A 19456-nucleotide genomic window follows, 5' to 3' on the forward strand; every position below is an offset into this window, starting at 1 on the left:
TCCCGAATGATCTTTTCTATACACCTTAAACAAATGAAGGTCGTAACGGTGTAATGTACATTATCCATCTTTCCCATTTCTTCCTAAACTTATCCTGTTGCAACCTAAGAGAAAAAGTAATTCTTTCCATCTTAAAAATATCATAAATAATATCAATCCAATCATCCACTGTAGGAATTTCTGTTCTTAACCACTTTCTAGTGATGGCTTTCCTGCTGGCCGCACTTAATATCTGAAATATATATCTATCCCCATTTTCTAATGGCCTGGCGCCGAAGTATAGGCTTTCCAATTTAAATGGGATGTCCCCCTGGAATACTTTTTCAAAGATTGTATGGACCTCCCTCCAGAAAGGCATCAGCAGGGGACATGACCAGAATATGTGGTAATGATTTGCCTCTGAGAGGCCACACTGTCTCCAGCAGTTGGAAGATTTGGTATGGTGGCTCCCTTGAGCTGGAGTACTAAAGAACCTAATCAGGGATTTCCAACAAAATTCTCTCCATACTGGTGAACTTGATGTTTTCCATTGTATTTCACATAAATCCTCCCATTCCTCTTCTGTTATATTTAGGTTTCCCTCCCTTTCCCACTTCTGTTTTACATACAATGAATGACCTTTCATCTGTTGTAATCCCTTATAGAGTCTTGAGATGGTTTTTTGGTTCGAGTTCGAGACATAAGCCCCTCTGAAGACTTTTAATAAAATATTTTCAGAAAGTGTTTGTTTACTTTGCTTCAGTAGTTGCTCAATATGGTGCCGAACCTGAAGAAATCTGTAAAAATCTTCATTTTTCAAACCATGCTGCACCTTCAGATCTTGAAAGCTCTTCATTGACCCCTGATGTAAAAAGGTACAATATGCTGTTAGGCCTAGAGTCTCCCACCCTTTAAACCGTACGTCCATTCTTTTGGGTACGAACTCTGGGTCATACGCACACCATCTCAAAACTTTTATGGCTTCTTTTAAATTTTTTGGGGCTGTTACCTTACTCCACAACTTAAGTGGTAAACTAATCCATGGATTTCCCATCTCCCTTAAATCATTCATCAAAGCCTTATCCCCAATTGCAGCTTGAATTGGATACTCTGCTGTTACCGCCATCTCAATCTCCTTCCACCTGGCAAAATATTCTGGATTACACCAACACATCATTGGTCTTAATTGAGCTGCAATATAATAGTCCTTCAAACATGGAAGTGCAACCCCTCCCCTGCTCTTTGCTAGTTGTAGACTCTTGTATCTAATTCTAGGTCTCCGCCCTTGCCAGATGTACCTTGAAATAAGTTTGTCCCATTCCTGAAATTTTTGGTCAGGTAGGTCTAGAGGGAGGGCCTGGAACAGATAGAGTAATCTCGGCAAAATATTCATTTTTACCGATTCAATTCGCGATCCAAAATTCAGAAGAGGTATTGCATCCCATCTCCTTATGTCTTCTTTAATCTTTTGATTCAGGGGGAGGAAGTTAATGTTGAACAAATTTGACAAATCTTTTGGTATATTTACTCCCAAATATCTCATGGATTCTGCTTCCCATTGTAATTTAAATTTCGTCTTTATATTTCTTGAAGGGCTATATTTAAAACTAAGAATTTGCGTTTTCGTTACATTCAATTTATACGCTGAGAATGACCCATATTGTTCTAAAAGCAAAAATAACTGTTTAAGTGAATGTTCTGGGCTTGATAAATACACTAATACATCGTCCGCAAATAAGGAAATTTTTTGTTCTCCCCCCTTCATATCTATCCCTTTAATATTTGTATTCTGTATAATCCACTGACTCAGGGGTTCAATAAAAATTGCGAACAATAAAGGACTAATTGGGCAACCCTGCCTAGTCCCGCGTTCTAGTCCGAAGGAACTAGACACTGTCCCATTTATCTTAATTCTTGCTCTTGGTTTATCATAAAGAGCCTGTATTGTTTTAATAAAACTGCTATGGAAGCCAAATGTATCCAAAACCCTGTATAAAAATGACCAATTCACACAGTCAAAGGCTTTTTCGGCGTCCAGCCCCACCAACACTGCCTCTAGATTATGCTCTTTTATATGATTAATTACATGTAAGGTCCGTCTGATGTTGTCTTGCGTTTGTCTTTCGCGGACAAAACCTGTCTGATCTAGGCTGATGATTTGTGGTAAAAGTCCCTCTATTCGCTTTGCCAGTATATGCGTAAAGAGCTTATAATCTTGGTTGAGAACACTTATCGGCCTGAATGAACCACACTCAGATGTATCCTTTCCCTCTTTTGGAATCAGTGAGATTACCGCTTCCCTCCAGGAGGGGGGTATTTTACTCTCCTGAAGGACCCAATTAAAGGTGGATTTCATCACCGGCATCAGCGAATCTTTCATTAATCTGTACCACTCTGAAGGAAATCCGTCAGGTCCCGGGGCTTTACCTGGTTTAAGATGAGCTATGGCCGCACTAATTTCTTCCTCCGATATTTCAATTGCGAGCTGATTACTCTGTTCACTGGTTATTTTTGGAAGATGAATTGTCTTAAAGAACTCCTCCATCTTTGTTTTGTCAAATTGGGGTTGGGAATATAATTTCTTAAAAAATGTTTCGAAACAGTTTTGTATATCACTTAGTTTGTGTTGCATAAGGTTAGTCAGAGGGTCTTTAATTTTATGAATTGAATTCTCCGCCTGTTGTTTTCTCAATTTATACGCCAACAGTTTACTTGCTTTTGCCCCCCCTTCATAGTATTTCTGTTTTGTAAATATCAACTTTCTTTGAATATCTTCTGTATAAATCTCATTTATTTCATTCTTTTTCTTATTTATTTGTTCTCTAATTATCCGGTCTACTGTGTCTTTATGGTTTCGTTCCAATTGTTTTAATTCTGATTGTAAATCGTAATTTTTTTTTTGCCGAGACCTCTTTAAATGAGCACTGTATCCAATTATTTTACCCCGCAGAACTGCTTTACATGCATCCCACAGTATCGGAGGGGAAACCTCTCCATTGTCATTCTGTTCCAAGTACTCTCTAATATCCACCTCAATTTGATCCTTCATATGATTCAGGACGAGGGTATTTAATCTCCACAGAGTATTTCTCTGATCCTGTACTAGATTCATTTTTAAATAGACAGGGCTGTGATCCGAGAGGTCCATAGTGCCTATTTCACAGTCACCAATCATGTGTAAGTCTTTACCAAAAGCAAATAAGTAATCAATCCTTGAGTACATCGAATGTGGGTTGGAGAAAAATGTGTAGTCCCTCCTTTGTGGATTCAACTCTCTCCAAACGTCTATTAACCCAATATCCTTCATTGCGGTATTTATTTTCTTGTTTGTCAGTTTTGGCTGAGTTATGCGTGTTTTGGATGTATCAAGATTAGGATTTAATCTAATGTTGAAGTCCCCCCCGCAAATCAGGACCCCCTGAGTCTCTGCTATTATCAAATCAAATAGAATCCTATAAAATTCCCATTTCGAGTTAGGTGGGGCATAAATGTTTAGTAAAGTTATCAATGTCCCGCCCAAATTTCCTCTTATCAAAACATATCTCCCCTCCGTATCTTTCTTTTCAAATGTGAGTTCAAAACAAAGTTTGCTGGAAATTAGTATCGCCACTCCCCTCCTGTGGCCCGCCGGATATGAGGAAGAAAACTGGTATTTAAAACCCATTCTCTTCAGTTTTGCATGCTCTATGTCTGTAAGATGCGTTTCCTGCAAAAAAGCCACTTCCACTTTATCTCTTTTCAATTTAGTTAATATCTTGCTTCTTTTGATTGGATGGAGTAAACCGTGCACATTATACGTTACAATTTTAACTGCTTGCATATTGTCCAATAGAATTAAACACAGTTATCAATAGTGAACTCACTTTATCTAAGTTAACCCCCCTGGGGCTGCAAAGAACAGCAGCCACCAAAAAAACGTAAATGAGCAAAATAATAATACAAACATTAACAACAAAAATGACTTCCATTTGTGGGGTCTTCCTTATGACCCTAATTGAGCCCCGACTGTAAGAGGGCTTTGAGGGATAACCTCTCCCCCCTATTGGTGGGAGAGGGCCTTCACTTGTCAGCATTTTCCAGTCCATGCTGCTGTCCATTAGGTTATGTGCAGGCTAAGGAAACAGCCCCGACCACACATGTATATTCGTTAGTTATTGCCCACAGAGTACTCTTCTCATTTGCAGTAATTATTCACAGTCTGTCCCGAATGTCCTAGGCTGGGCTCGGAGTTTTTAAAGTATATTGAAACTCAATCTCTCTTCGGTGGGCTCACCAGATAAACGTCAATTTCCATCACTTTACATTCTACTTACAGTCACTCTGAGTCCTGGTCCTAACGCCTGAAAGCCTGGAGTTTATCTTTGTAGTTTCCCCTCCCGTCAGCAGCTTCTTTGTTCCCCGTTTTCTTGCTCGTGCTCCACGATAGGCGCTGGACCTGCTCCAACAGAGACGCTGGTTGTTTGATGACGGTCACTTGGAGCCCCCTCTTGGCCATGTCGCTGGTCGCATCCACCGCTGATCCATATAGCACTGTCCCCTCCTGGTAGAATGGTTAACCCTTTCACTACCACACTACAGAAGGTTAACCCTTTCACTACCACACTACAGGCGGTTAACCTCTCACTACCACACTACAGACGGTTAACCTCTCACTACCACACTACAGACGGTTAACCTCCCACTACCACGCTACTGAAGGTTAACCTTTTCACTACCACACTACAGACGGTTAACCCTTTCACTACCACACTACAGACGGTTAACCTCTCACTACCACACTACAGAAGGTTAACCCTTTCACTACCACACTACAGACGGTTAACCTCTCACTACCACACTACAGATGGTTAACCTTTCACTACCACACTACAGACGGTTAACATTTCACTACCACACTACAGAAGGTTAACCCTTTCACTACCACACTACAGACGGTTAACCTTTCACTACCACACTACACAAGGTTAACCCTTTCACTACCACACTACAGACGGTTAACCTCTCACTACCACACTACAGACGGTTAACCTTCTGTAGTGTGGTAGTGAAAGGTTAACCTTCTGTAGTGTGGTAGTGAAAGGGTTAAATATCATTATCCAACTCCGCCAGCACTGATACGACAGCAAGTGCCAAGGCAGCATAACATGATTCCACTAAACAGAAGGTATACAGAACTGACTTCATGGTGGTTCCTCTCAGCTCTCGTCTCAGAGGTTACCAATAACAAACAAACATGGCGTCAGACTCCCCTTCAGCACAATGTCACCGGTCTGCAGTGCAGAGCCCCCCGCGAGCAAGACATGGTGTTATGTGTACAAACTACACTGTCAAGTTTCCTGTTCATCTTGTGTGTGTGTATGCATGTGTGTGGTGTGTGTGTGTGTGTGTGTGTGTGTGTGTGTGTGTGTGTGTGTGTGTGTGTGTGTGTGTGTGTGTATTCATGTGTGCGTGTGTGTGTGTGTGTGTGTGTGTGTGTGTGTGTGTGTGTGTGTGTGTGTGTGTGTGTGTGTGTGTGTTAATGAGGGTGTGCCAAGGATTTGCATGGCCAGTAGGAGGGCATAGCTGTAAGCCATCTCTCTCTATCTCTCTCTCTCTCTCCGCCTCCTCAACAGGTCTCTCTCTCTCTCTCTCTCTCTCTCTCTCTCTCTCTCTCTCTCTCTCTCTCTCTCTCTCTCTCTCTCTCTCTCTCTCTCTATCTCTCTCCCCCCAGGACTCTCTCTCTCTCTCTCTCTCCCCCCAGGACTCTCCTCTCTCTCTCTCTCTCTCTCTCTCTCTCTCTCTCTCTCTCTCTCTCTCTCTCTCTCTCTCTCTCTCTCTCTCTCTCTCTCTCTCTCTCTCTCCCCCCCCCAGGACTCTCTCTCTCTTGCCCCCCCTCTCTCTCTCTCTCTCTCTCTCTCTCTCCTCTCTCTCTGCCCCCCCCTCTCTCTCTCTCCCTCCGCCTCCTCAACAGGTCTCTCTCTCTCTCTCTCTCTCTCTCTCTCCCCCCCCCCCAGGACTCTCTGCCCCCCCCTCTCTCCTCTCTCTCTCTCTCTCTCTCTGCCCCCCCCTCTCTCTCTTCTCCCTCCGCCTCCTCAACAGGTATCTCTCTCTCTCTCTCTCTCTCTCTCTCTCTCTCTCTCTCTCTCTCTCTCTCTCTGAGTGTGAGTGTGAGTGTGTGGGTGAGTGTGTGGGTGTGTGTGTTGTTTTTATGAAGATGCCGTGAGTTTTTTTTGTGTCTCTACTGACTGTTTTTAGTTGACATGTTTTAATAAAGAACATCAAAAGTCAAAAGTCTCTCCCCCCCCCAGGACTCTCTCTCTCTGCCCCCCCCCCCCTCTCTCTCTCTCTCTCTCTCTCTCTCTCTCTCTGCCCCCCCCCTCTCTCTCGCCCCCCCCCCCTCTCTTCTCTCTCTCTCTCTCTTCTCTCTGCCCCCCCTCTCTCTCTCTCCCTCCGCCTCCTAAACAGGTCTCTCTCTCTCTCTCTCTCTCTCTCTCTCTCTCTCTCTCTCTCTCTCCCCCCCAGGACTCTCTCTCTCTCTCTACCCCCCCCCCCTCTCTCTCTCTCTCTCTCTCTCTCTCTGCCCCCCCCCCCTCTCTCTCTCTCTCTCTCTCTCTCTCTCTGCCCCCCCCTCTCTCTCTCTCTCTCCCCCCGCCTCCTCAACAGGTCTCCCTCTGGCCACATCGCTTGACGCCCAGAGAGCAGCAGCACCGCAGCGGCAGCAGCCATGAAGTATCGCACCGTGGTGATGTACATGGAGATGGGCTGCTTCGCGGTGTGCGTGAGCGGCTGGGTCCTGGTGTGCTCCACCCAGCCCACGGAGGTCTGGACCTGGTCCGAGGTGGACAGCATCGTCCTCACCACCTCCAACTACTTCTCCAACCTCTGGAAGGACTGCATCTCCGACTCCACCGGGGTCTCCGACTGCAAGGGCATCCCCTCCATGCTGGCCTTGAACTGTGAGTGTTAACCCTAACCACCCTAACCCTAACCTCTACAGAGAGACCCTAACCACCCTAACCACCCTAACCCTAACCTCTACAGAGAGACCCTAACCACCCTAACCACCCTAACCACCCTAACCTCTACAGAGAGACCCTAACCACCCTAACCACCCTAACCACCCTAACCTCTACAGAGAGACCCTAACCACCCTAACCCTAACCTCTACAGAGAGACCTGTCTCACCTGCTGTCTCACCTCTACAGAGAGACCTGTCTCACCTGCTGTCTCACCTCTACAGAGAGACCTGTCTCACCTGCTGTCTCACCTCTACAGAGAGACCTGTCTCACCTTCTGTCTCACCTCTACAGAGAGACCTGTCTCACCTTCTGTCTCACCTGCTGTCTCACCTTCTGTCTCACCTTCTGTCTCACCTCTACAGAGAGACCTGTCTCACCTTCTGTCTCACCTTCTGTCTCACCTTCTGTCTCACCTTCTGTCTCACCTCTACAGAGACCTGTCTCACCTTCTGTCTCACCTTCTGTCTCACCTCTACAGAGAGACCTGTCTCACCTTCTGTCTCACCTGCTGTCTCACCTCTACATAGAGACCTGTTATGGACATGGACATAAACTATGATATTGTGGTCTTTGTAATTATGTATTATTTATGTATTTAACTGCATGTAGTATGTATGTATTGTAAGTGATGTTATAATGAAAAGTAAAAGATAAAACAGCAAACATAAAAGTTTACGTCTGGGTCCAAGTGGGTGTTCTGTAGGCAGGGCTGCTTTCTTTCTTTCTTTCTTCTTCTTTCTTTCTTTCTTTCTTTCTTTCTTTCTTTCTTTCTTTCTTTCTTTCTTTCTTTCTTTCTTTCTTTCTTTCTTTCTTTCTTTCTCTTCTTCTTTCTTTCTTCTTTCTTTCTTTCTTTCTTTCTTTCTTTTCATTTCTTTTCATTCCTTTTCCTTCTTTCTGTTAGGGATGTGTTGGCAGAGGGCCCAAGCGCAAACAGATACGAGGGAGAGGTAGATATGGATTGTCAAAAGTGAGCACTGCTCCTTTAATCTTGAACACTTCGAGCCAGGGGTGAAGTGTAACAAAATAATCCAATTTAAACAGAGGGCAGCAACAAAGATATTTACAAAAATACGTCCAAAGGCAGCAGCAAAAATACAAAAACAAAGAATAGCACAGCTGAAGAACTGGCAGAGGGCTAAATACGAAAAACAAATAATAATCTCATAAAGAGAGCAAGTCCAAAAGGCACCAACAAATCACTGCAAGGCAGGCTAGGAAAAACATGAACAACTGACTACAAATTAAAACCCTAACAAACAAAATGAACACTCCACGAAAAACAACGAAGGGAGGAACAAACAAAATAAACACTAGGAACACTTACTACAAAAATACTGGAAGGAGTAACAGGATCACAGGAACAGAGGAACTAGACAGCAAACACTAGTAGGGAATCCAAACAATGAACCGACCAAGAGAGAATGGCAAACGAGGCAGATATACACACACTGATTGACACAAGAGGGTAATTGGGAACGAGACACACCTGATGGGGAAAGCTGAACTAACACACAGGGGTAAGGAAAACAAAAGGCCAAACACACACTGGGGAATAAACTAGACTAGAATCAAAATTACAATTACAGAGAGAACACCATACAAGGGACAAATAAAACAATTACAAAGGGAACGAGACAGGGCGGTTAGGTGGCGTAGCGGAGATTGCGTTCGTCACCAACCCCGGAGCTGTGAGCTGGATTCGCCTGGGTTGTCACCAGCTTGGCTGGCCGTTCACACTAATACAATTGGCTGTATTAGAGGGTGGGAGAAGCTGGCGGGGTGGGTCCGGGTCGTTGTAAACAGCGACTCCTACAGTTCGGTCGGGGCGCCTGCTAAGCGCGGATAGGACCTGAGTGGGATAGTGTGATCCTTCCACACGCTACGCCCTCTCAGGGAGGATCCGCGCTGCCAGGTGAAAAGAAGCGGTTGATTGGCTGGACGTGTGTCGGAGGAAGCACGTGATAGCCTCCACTCTCCCAGATGATCTGACTGTGGGGGGTAAGTGCGCAGCGACCAGGAAGCGGATTGGGAATTGGCATACGACTAACATTGGGATGGGGAGAAAATCGGAGGAAAATGGAGGGGGAAAAAGATAAAAAAAAAAAAAAAAAGGGAACGAGACTAAAGACAGAACACAGTTAAAACACACAGGAGACAATACAAACGCCAAGAGTACAAGAATGTCCAAAGGTGGGGGCTGGTGAAGAGTAGAGGAGAAAAGTCCTCGCAAGGGTGGGGGCTGTTGAGGAGAGGAGACAGGGAAAAAAGGTCCAGGGACAGGCGAACCCTCACACTTTTTTTCTTTCTTCCTTTCTTTCTTTCCATTTATTTTCATTTATTTTCATTCTTTCTTTCTTTCTTTCCTTATTTCTTTCTTACTTTCTTTCCTTCTTTCGTTCTTTATTTTCATTTATTTCATTTATTTCCCTTCTTTCTTTCTTTCTTTCTTTCTTTCTTTCTTTCTTTCTTTCTTTCTTTCTTTCTTTCTTTCTTTCTTTCTTTCTTTCTTTCTTTCTTTCTTTCTTTCTTTCTTTCTTTCTTTCCTTATTTCTTTCTTTCTTACTTTCTTTCCTTCTTTCTTTCTTTATTTTCATTTATTTTCATTCTTTCTTTCTTTCTTTCTTTCCTTATATATATTTATTACATTTTACATTTGAACCCTTTCACTGCCACACGACAGAAGGTTAGCCCTTTACTATCACACAACCGACGGCGATGCATCCGCGGAGCTAATGATGCTAATGATGGAGCATCGCCGTCGCCGGTTGTGTGATAGTAAAGGGGCTAACCTTCTGTATTGTCACAGTGAAAGGGTTAACCGGCTGTCGTGTGGCAGTGAAAGAGGGTTAATGCCAATATCGGACATCCCTAATGTGAGTGTCTTGCCGCCGTCCTGCCGTCGTCGCCGCTGGCCACCAGGGGACATTCACATGTGCCGCGCTCTGATCATCACCTCCATCATCCTGGGCTTCTTCGGGTCCATCCTGGTGCTGGTCGGCATGAAGTGCACCAAGCTGGGGGGGTCGGAGGTCGCCAATGCAAGGGTCACGTTCGCCGGAGGGATGAACTACCTCATCTCGGGTACGCCTTTTCTTTCTCTTCTTCTCGCTCAAAGTTGTATAGACATATATCGCAGGGGTGTAAAAAGTACCCAGAAATTATACTTTAACCCTTTCACTGACACACGACAGCTGGGTTAACCGGATGCGGAGCTAATGATGCTAATGATGGAGTGTCGCCGTCGGTTGTGTGATAGTAAAGGGCTATAACCATCTGTCGTGTTGCAGTGAAAGGGATAAGTGAAAGTACGGGTACCGTCTCAAAATCGTACTCAAGTAAAAGTCAGAGTATCTGGCTAAAAACACACTTGAGTAAAAGTCAAAAAGTTTCTACTTTTAAATGTACTTAAGTACTAAAAAGTTAAAGTTTAAACTTTTTTTCTGACTGTCTATTCTTCTGATAGCAGGTGTTCAATCAAAGATCCCCGCTTTCTAGTCTTGCACAAGGACCAATCAGCATGGGTATGGGCGGGTTCATTTTCCATTGATGGGGATTTGATTGGCTGTTTTTAAATAAAGCGCGGCCGCAGGATTAATAACGTTAACGTTAGTTCGGCCAGAGAAACAAATATACTAATTAAAATGGTTGGACCTGCGAGGTTTGTACTTTGTAGGTCTGCATTTTAAATGTAAGGAGTTTTTCTTCTCTGAAATGTAATTGAGTAAAAGTACAAGTATACAAACCTAATAATACTTAAGTAAAGTACAAATCCCCCAAAACAGTACTTAAGTAGTACTGTTACTCAAGTACTTTACACCCGTATAGACATATTAGCATGGTAGGTAGTAGTATAAGGATAGTAGTAGGGTACAGAATAGTAAAAAGACAGCAAGAAGTTTTGTTTTTGTTACCGCACTGGACGCCAATTTTGTCATCCACATTGATTTTGTCCCATTGAATAAATCTCTCCTGAAGTCACATGTCCATCTCCATAATTGTTAAAAGTTGCCCATGTCCTGTATCATCAACTTAATGTTATTTTCACATTTATCCTTGGTTTAACAAGTTGATTGACCCAACAGGGTCGATCAAACTCAAAGCCATCCAAAACACATTGTAATGATTCACTTAAAGGTGCTATACTGTAGGTAACATTCACCCCACTAGATGTCGCACTAGAGCACCAGCATTTCATTTATCCGTTGCATGGAACATGTAAACAACAACATCAATTTTGGTCCCGCAAAAGATTTCTAAATGATAAATTCATTCATCAATAATCTCTTTGGCACCTTTCTAAAAGCTCTGGATTATTATTATTATTATTATTATTATTATTATTATTATTATTATTATTATTATTATTATTATTATTATTATTATTATTATTATTATTATTATTATTATTATTATTATTATTATTATTATTATTATTATTATTATTATTATTATTATTATTATTATTATTATTATTATTATTATTATTATTATTATTATTTAATTTCTTTTAACAATTACTCTAGATAAAAATGTTACCTATAGCAAATATAATAATAATGTCTTTGTATTGTTTTTTCCACCACGTGTCTCTGGCTTTAGGGTTGTGCTCCATGATCGCTTTCTCCTATTACGGAAACAAAATACGGGCGGAATTTCAGGACCCCAACTACAAAGCTCAAAAGTATGTTACGATCATTATTGTCACAGATGATACACCAGTCATACACACAGGGATGTTTTACACGTCTACCTGTAACTACATGTCACATATTTAACAGTTTTACACGTCTACCTGTAACTACATGTCACATATTTAACAGTTTTACACGTCTACCTGTAACTACATGTCACATATTTAACAGTTTTACACGTCTACCTGTAACTACATGTCACATATTTAACAGTTTTACACGTCTACCTGTAACTACATGTCACATATTTAACAGTTTTACACGTCTACCTGTAACTACATGTCACATATTTAACAGTTTTACACGTCTACCTGTAACTACATGTCACATATTTAACAGTTTTACACATCTACCTGTAACTACATGTAACATATTTAACAGTTTTACACATCTACCTGTAACTACATGTAACATATTTAACAGTTTTACACATCTACCTGTAACTACATGTAACATATTTAACAGTTTTACACATCTACCTGTAACTACATGTAACATATTTAACAGTTTTACACGTCTACCTGTAACTACATGTAAGATATTTAACAGTTTTACACGTCTACCTGTAACTACATGTAAGATATTTAACAGTTTTACACGTCTACCTGTAACTACATGTAAGATATTTAACAGTTTTACACGTCTACCTGTAACTACATGTAACATATTTAACAGTTTTACACATCTACCTGTAACTACATGTAACATATTTAACAGTTTTACACATCTACCTGTAACGATAGGTTATGTAGATAACCTAGTTATATTAGTATTGGCTGAGCGTCCCGCTCTGAGCCTTATGAGATACCCCTTATCTCCTATGATACCTATTGTATCCAACGAAACAACTACATGCACCCCACCTGTATGGGGCCCCGCCCCTATGGTGGCATAGCCCATATAACCGTGACTCTGGTCACCAAACACCCTTCCTCGCCAAATCCCGTCCCAGGAAAAGATCCCTCAAGAGGGAACTCAGGGCCGCGCAGAGCGGGACGCTCAGCCAATACTAATATAACTAGGTTATCTACATAACCTATCGTTATATATCGTATTTGCTTTCGCGTCCCGCTCTGAGCCTTATGAGATATGGGGAAGAGCGGACGCGAGACCCGACAAATGTACCCCCTGAGGACCCGTAAGCCCACATCAAGGGGTGCGGGGAGCCATGTCACCCCATCCTTCCTAATGAAGGGGGGGCGCAGTCAACTCCACCTGAATGCGAACAAGAGGGAACCAGAACCCCTTGAACACACCGTACAGGCGGAACCACGTGTGACTCAACACACTGTGGCCCATACCCATACACTCCTGCTACCCGACCAAGGACGAGAAGCAGGAAAGGCCACAGACCCCAGAACCGCCTGGGAGACAGAACCCCCGGTCATGTCCATGAGGTAAAACCTTACAAAGGGACCCGGGGAGGACCATGAAGCTGCAGCACAGATGTCCTCCACCGAGGCCCCACCCAGGAGAGCGGCAGAAGCAGCCACCCCACGAGTGGAGTGCGCCCTGACGCCCCCAGGGGGATCCTGCCCAGCCAACATGTAGCAGAGGGTAATGCCCTCGCACAACCAATGGGACAGGCGCTGCTTCGACAGTGCCTTACCAGCACGAGCCCCACCGTAACAGACAAAAAGCTGGTCGGTAACCCTGAAGTCCTGAGTACGGCTGAGGTAAATCCCCAAAGCACGGACTGGACATGACAGGTGAAGGCCCGCATCTAACTCACTAGTGTGAGGAGGAGGACCAAACGCCTGAACCACAATATCCCGGGAGCGGAAGGAACTCCGGATATTCTTAGGCACGAAAGCAGGATTAGGTCGCAGAGTGGCACCGCAATCGGTCCGAAAAGACAGGCACTCTGGACGTACCGAGAGAGCACAGAGCTCACCTACGCGTTTAGCGGAAGTGACAGCCAGTAGGAACGCGGTCTTGAAGGACAGCTGTCCCAACGGCGCCTGCTCGAGCGGCTCAAACGGGGCCAAGGACAACCGACCGAGGACCAATTGAAGATCCCAAGTCGGAGCCAAGGAGCGTTGCACCGGCTTAACGCGTCGAACGCCAAGCAGGAAACGCTTCACAAGAGGGTGGCTGAACAAGACATCCCCTCAAACCCCTCATGATAGGAGGATATAGCTGCTGCATATACCCTCACCGTCGAAGCCGACAGTCTACCAAGGAGAGACTGGAGGTAACTAAGGACAGCATCCAGGGGGCAGGAGACTGAGTCCCGCCCCCCGCCTTACACCACACTTGGAACATACGTCATCTGCCCGCGTAAGCGCGACAGTGGAGGGAGCATGCGCATTCCGGATGGTAACACCATCAGGATCAAGAACCTGCGCCCCTCAACGTACCCGTCCCAACAACTGACCTAACAGATGTATGGGGAAGAATCCCTGGCGGCACGGCATCGGTCCCAGACCTGCCTGGCCATGTCCAGACGTAATCCTCACCCGTCAGGATGAGGACCGCCCCGCGACAGTACACCTGCACCCACATTCTCCCTGAGATAGCCAGCCGCCCGCCGCCTGGTGCAGACAGGGGGAGCGTACTCCTCCCTGTCTGTCGATACACGACACTGACGTCGTATCGTCCGTCCTGATCAACACCATTTGTGGACCAGAAGGACCGCTTTCAACACCAACACATTGAACGTAGCGCAGACCGGGCAGCATGGTTCGCCAGCTGCCCCCTACTGCGTTGGCCCGACGCGTCACCAGCGAGGGAGGCGTCGGTGAAAACGCGACGTGAGACAGCGCCGTAACCGTCCTAGGACGGAACCTCCCGAGCGTGTTGACAACACGCTCTGAGATGGATGCCCATAGCCCTCCAACCGTTGACTGGGAAGAGGAGTACTCTACATCCAGTCTACAACAACCCCAGGCTGGTAGAGACCTGCCTGGTACGAGACCTGACGATCCACCTTGACCGCGAAGGACCAGAACGTCATCAGGGCAGAACACTCCGTAACCCCTGACCACGCAGAGGCCCCAGTGCGGCCTCCACGCACTTGGTGAAGATGCGGGGAGCCAGAGAAAACCGAACGGCAGCCTCTGGTACTCATACGCTAACCCTGCAAAGGAAGCGTAGGTAAGCCCTAGGATGGAAGATCGGAGATGCGCATACGCATCCTACAGGTCTATGGAGGAGAACCAGACCCCCACCTGACAGTGTTCAACAGGTAGGAGACGATCCAAAAAATGCTGAACCTTCCCATGGGACAGGTCCAGCCTGGGTCTTACACCCCTCCCTCCCGACTTCTCAGGCAGAGAACACCGGGAGGAGAACGCCACGACGATGGCTTGCTTCGTCCACAGAGATTGGATCTCGTTGACCAGAGCTGTCACTGCTGGAGACCCTGACAATGGGGTCTGTACCAAACCTGAAAACGGGTGGGGTTGTGTAATACAAGTCCCCGCCGCACCATTCTCTCCATCCACCTCGACATATGGTACTGCCGTAGTCATATGTGACGACACTCCCAACGCACCCGCCGTCACGTGGCGCAGGTCCGCCAGGAACTGTAGATAGTTGGCCCGGTCCCCCCCCCTGTGCGTAGCCAACCCTGGAACCGTGCGAGCAGCGCGTTCCGTGTCGGAACATCTGACCCTGACACCACCCACGAGGCAATCGCACCCAAGGGGGAACCCCGACAGAAAGGGCCGGTCTGATACGGGGGGCTTCCGATGAAAAAAGCCCCCCCACTGAACACCCCTCCAGAACATGCTGAGGAGTTGTTCTGCAGCCGGACATGCAAGGTGTAAGGCCCCCATAGGTTCCTACACACCGTAGCCCTGCAGTGATATTACTACCACCCCAAATCATGTGAGCTGCGACCACTTGCCAATATTTCAGGAGTGGGAGGCACCAACATGATACCTGGCCTGGCGAAGGCGAGGCCGGGGAAGCCCGCACTGTGTGCCTCAAAAGGTTTCGAGCCTCCCTGCTGACAACACTTAAGTTGACAGACGTAACACCAGGCTCAACCAACACAGTTCAAGGTGTGGGAACCGCTTGACAGCACAACATTCTCACGGACAGACCCAGGCTCAGCCATCAACTGGGTGTCAGCCCCTGTCCCCATGAGAAGCGAAAGGGGGGCCGCCCGCGCATCAACGAAGGCACGCGGCCCGCAGCCAAAGGAAACAATCAGAGCCCACTTCTTCCGCTGGTGTTGGGGAAGGGAGTGATCGGAGAGCGGGCTGCTCGCGGCAGGACGGTGACGGCTTGTTTGTTCAAGCCGAACCCATCCTACATGGCCGATCCCTCGGCCGCCAAGGCTGTCGGCCTTGTGGACACCTGTCGAATCAACGCCCAGGATACCTCCGGCGGGGGAAAACATGGCCGCCTGTCGAGGGCCTCGTCATCGCCGCTGACGAGGCCGTGCTCTCTCTTCTTCTGGCTGCGCGGTGTGAGGCGGTGTAGGGCCTAGGACAATACCGCCCGCGCTCCAGCAGAAGACCAAAATCCCCTGTGGAGAGGGGAACCCTGAGCGGTTATAGCTTGCGGCTGGGTCAAAGCTAATAACGTCAACAACCTCGCGCGATGTGTCGACGTCGGCTGGCCCTCAAGGCCCCTCCACCAGACACCATTTTTTTAATAGAAAAAAACAGCAATTCGAACACAGTTCTAATCGTTGCCAATTCCATACCGTGGCGGTACAAGCCTTAACAGCCCACCAGCCACTCGCCAGGCCGACCCACCCATGGCGTCGGCCGGGCGGGGCACTGTTTCAATATGTCAAAAACAAAGGACTGATGTTAACACGGAGCACCAGTGGTGATTGCAAACAGCAACCTCCACTGTGGTGTGCACCATGAAAGGGTTAAATGAATAAAAGAACTAAACCACAAAATACTGTAGAATGAGCAAACCCATACACACAAAGTTAAGGGGAGGCGGACCAGAGCGAACTAGTCCCGCCTTCATTCAAAATATTCACAACAGCACACCAGCCCTAGTTTAGCCCATTTACCAAAAAAAAGTAAACAAAGCCCCCCCCCCGCACTACTCCCCCAGTATACCGATTGACCGTCAGTATGAATGGTTGAGAGGAGAGAAAACTGTAGCAAGACAGACCTTCTCATAGCAGAGTGACAGAACGAAACAATAGCCCACTACACAGGGCCGCCTCAGGGGGTGGGGGGCCTCGCGTCTAAATTCGCACAGGGCCTCACATTTCTCCCAGGCGGCCCTGCCCTTATACTACAGCCTAGCGTGAGGCGATGTGGGACCCAGGTCAACAAACGCCTGCGCACAGACACGCAACATGTTTACCATGTCGGCTGGACCCATAGCCCCACTACCCGACGCCAATATGGATGGGAACTAGCCAGCTGAGCCATAACCCGCCGTCAAGTCCCATCCTGCAGTAATATAGCTCTACTGCTACACCGCCGAGCTCACGCATCGCCCCAGATGGGGACACCATTCAACAGACCCCGCCGGAACACAAGGTAACATACCTGGCTAGGCAACCTAGTCACGGCCTACCCTGTTGTCAACCCATTTACCCGAAAAAAGGTAAATAGGACTCAGCAAAAAAAACCACAACAGCTACCGACTGACCTTCATTGATGAACCGGGCAAGAGGTGGGAGAAGTGACAACATCTCACGGCGGAGACATTAGAACAGCGTAGCAGTTAGCAGTAGTAATAGCATGTGGCATTAGCGATAGCATGTAGCATAGCATTAGATGTTTAGTAGCACGCCCAAGACAGCTTGGAAACCGTTCCCTGCAGTGAACGTTCACCAAACCATCCTGCCCCCGGCGCCAACACACAACATGGTTGTGTAACAAAACAAACCAGCATTACTAACACTAATACCCATGCCTGAAGACACAGGGCCTACCTGAGTACAAGCTGGCCCGACAGCCAATCTTGTACAGCTGAACCTCGATGTGCTGTCACCAAACGAGGAACATCAACATAGGCCCGTCGTGTCGCCGAAAACATGCGTCGAAGATGCCAGGGGCCAGCAACCTCCGGTAAGCTTTCAACATTATGACTCTGATCTTTTTCATCCTGCTAGTTACGTATGGTGCACGCAGCCAGTACGCTGGGACGAAAATAGAGGAAGGGTGTTTGGTGACCAGAGTCACGGTTATATGGGCTATGCCACCATAGGGGCGGGGCCCCATACAGGTGGGGTGCATGTAGTTGTTTCGTTTGATACAATAGGTATCATAGGAGATAAGGGGTATCTCATAAGGCTCAGAGCGGGACGCGAAAGCAAATACGATATATAACTACATGTCACAGTTATATGATGACACCCTATAGGCTGACTCTGAACTCTGTTGCCTATACTCAAGTCATACCTTACCTACAGCTTTCACTGTCTACAACTGCCCTACACTGTAATCATAACTACCTACTGTTTTCACTGTCTACAACTGCCCTACACTGTAATCATAACTACCTACTGTTTTCACTGTCTACAACTGCCCTACACTGTAATCATAACTACCTACTGTTTTCACTGTCTACAACTGCCCTACACTGTAATCATAGTAATGATAATAATCATAGCTACCCACCTCATACTGCCCATATACTCTAATAGCATGTACAACAGTGCTGTATATACAGCATATTTACATTTATATTTACAGCATCGATATTTGTCTGAACATACCTGCATATAACACCTCTATATACTTCTCCACCTGCATATAACCCATAGCTCTGTATGATAGCATGCTGTATATACCGTATATATATATTTATTCTCACCGTATATATCTATCCACACCTGTCTGTACATACCTGCACATAATACTTTTAGATATCTGTAGATAGTTACGCTGCTGGCCAGTATGACTTACTACCATAGTGTCTTTATACCTGTATCACTGTACATATTAATGCTACAACGCTGTACATACATCTGATTAGCACTATTACTCAGTAGTACTCATTTATATATTTTATACCCAGTTTAATCACCTGTACATTGTGCTGTTGCACTTTACTGTTACATTTACACTCTGGTTGGGTGCCAGACTTCTTTTGGTTGTACTGTACTTGTGCTGCACGATGTCAATACATTTGAATCTGATCTGATCTAAAGCATCATGTTTTGTACTGTGTATTGATTCTCAGGTTTGAAATAGGAGTGGGCGTGTTCATTGGCTGGGGAGGGTCCACCCTTCTCGTTGTCGGGGGTCTGATCTGCAGTAGCTTCGCGGGGAAGGAGGGCTGCCAATCCAGGTACTGTGTGTACTGTACAAATCAAATCAAATCAAATGTATTTGTATGACTCGTAATCAAGTTAACCCTCTTTCACTGCCACACGACAGCCGGTTATATTTCGTATCTGGCTTATCGCGTCCCGCTCTTAAGCCTATTGAGATACCCCTTATCTCCTGTACCTACTGTACTCCACCACGAAAACAACTTGTACACCCACACCTGACCGGGTCCCGCCTCTATGGAGGCGTAGCCTATAAGACCATGGCAATGGTCACCAACACACCCTTCCTCTATTTTCGTTCCATCATATTGGATGCAGTGCACCTTATGTAACTAGTAGTATGAAAAAGATTGGAGGAATGGCGTAATGTTGAAAGCTTACCGGAGGTTTGCTGGCCCCTGGCATCTTCGAAGCATGTTTCAGCGACACGACGGGCCTATGTTGATGTTTCCTCGTCTGACGACAGCAGATCGAGGGGCAGTGTACATGTACAACGGGGAGCCCTGTGTCATCAGGCACAGGTATTAGTGTTAGTAATGCTGGGTTGTTTGTTACACAACCATGTTGTGTGTCGGCGCCAGGGG

General features: G+C 46.1%; 1 protein-coding gene across 1 annotated transcript in view; it reads left to right on the forward strand.

Moving 5' to 3' along the window:
* The first annotated feature begins 6652 nt into the window (after positions 1-6652).
* Positions 6653-19456, forward strand: part of LOC311244506 (claudin-10-like) — a 43892-nt gene continuing 31088 nt past the window's right edge. Inside the window, exons 1-4 of the mRNA XM_084334052.1 lie at positions 6653-6914; positions 9897-10058; positions 11577-11658; positions 18782-18889. Of these exons, the coding sequence (XP_084190178.1) occupies positions 6683-6914; positions 9897-10058; positions 11577-11658; positions 18782-18889 (584 nt within the window). The 5' untranslated portion in view covers positions 6653-6682. The remainder of the gene's footprint in view (positions 6915-9896; positions 10059-11576; positions 11659-18781; positions 18890-19456) is intronic.

This window comes from Notolepis coatsorum (assembly GCF_963971535.1).
Source record: "Notolepis coatsorum genome assembly, chromosome: 17".
Lineage (NCBI taxonomy): Eukaryota > Metazoa > Chordata > Actinopteri > Aulopiformes > Paralepididae > Notolepis > Notolepis coatsorum.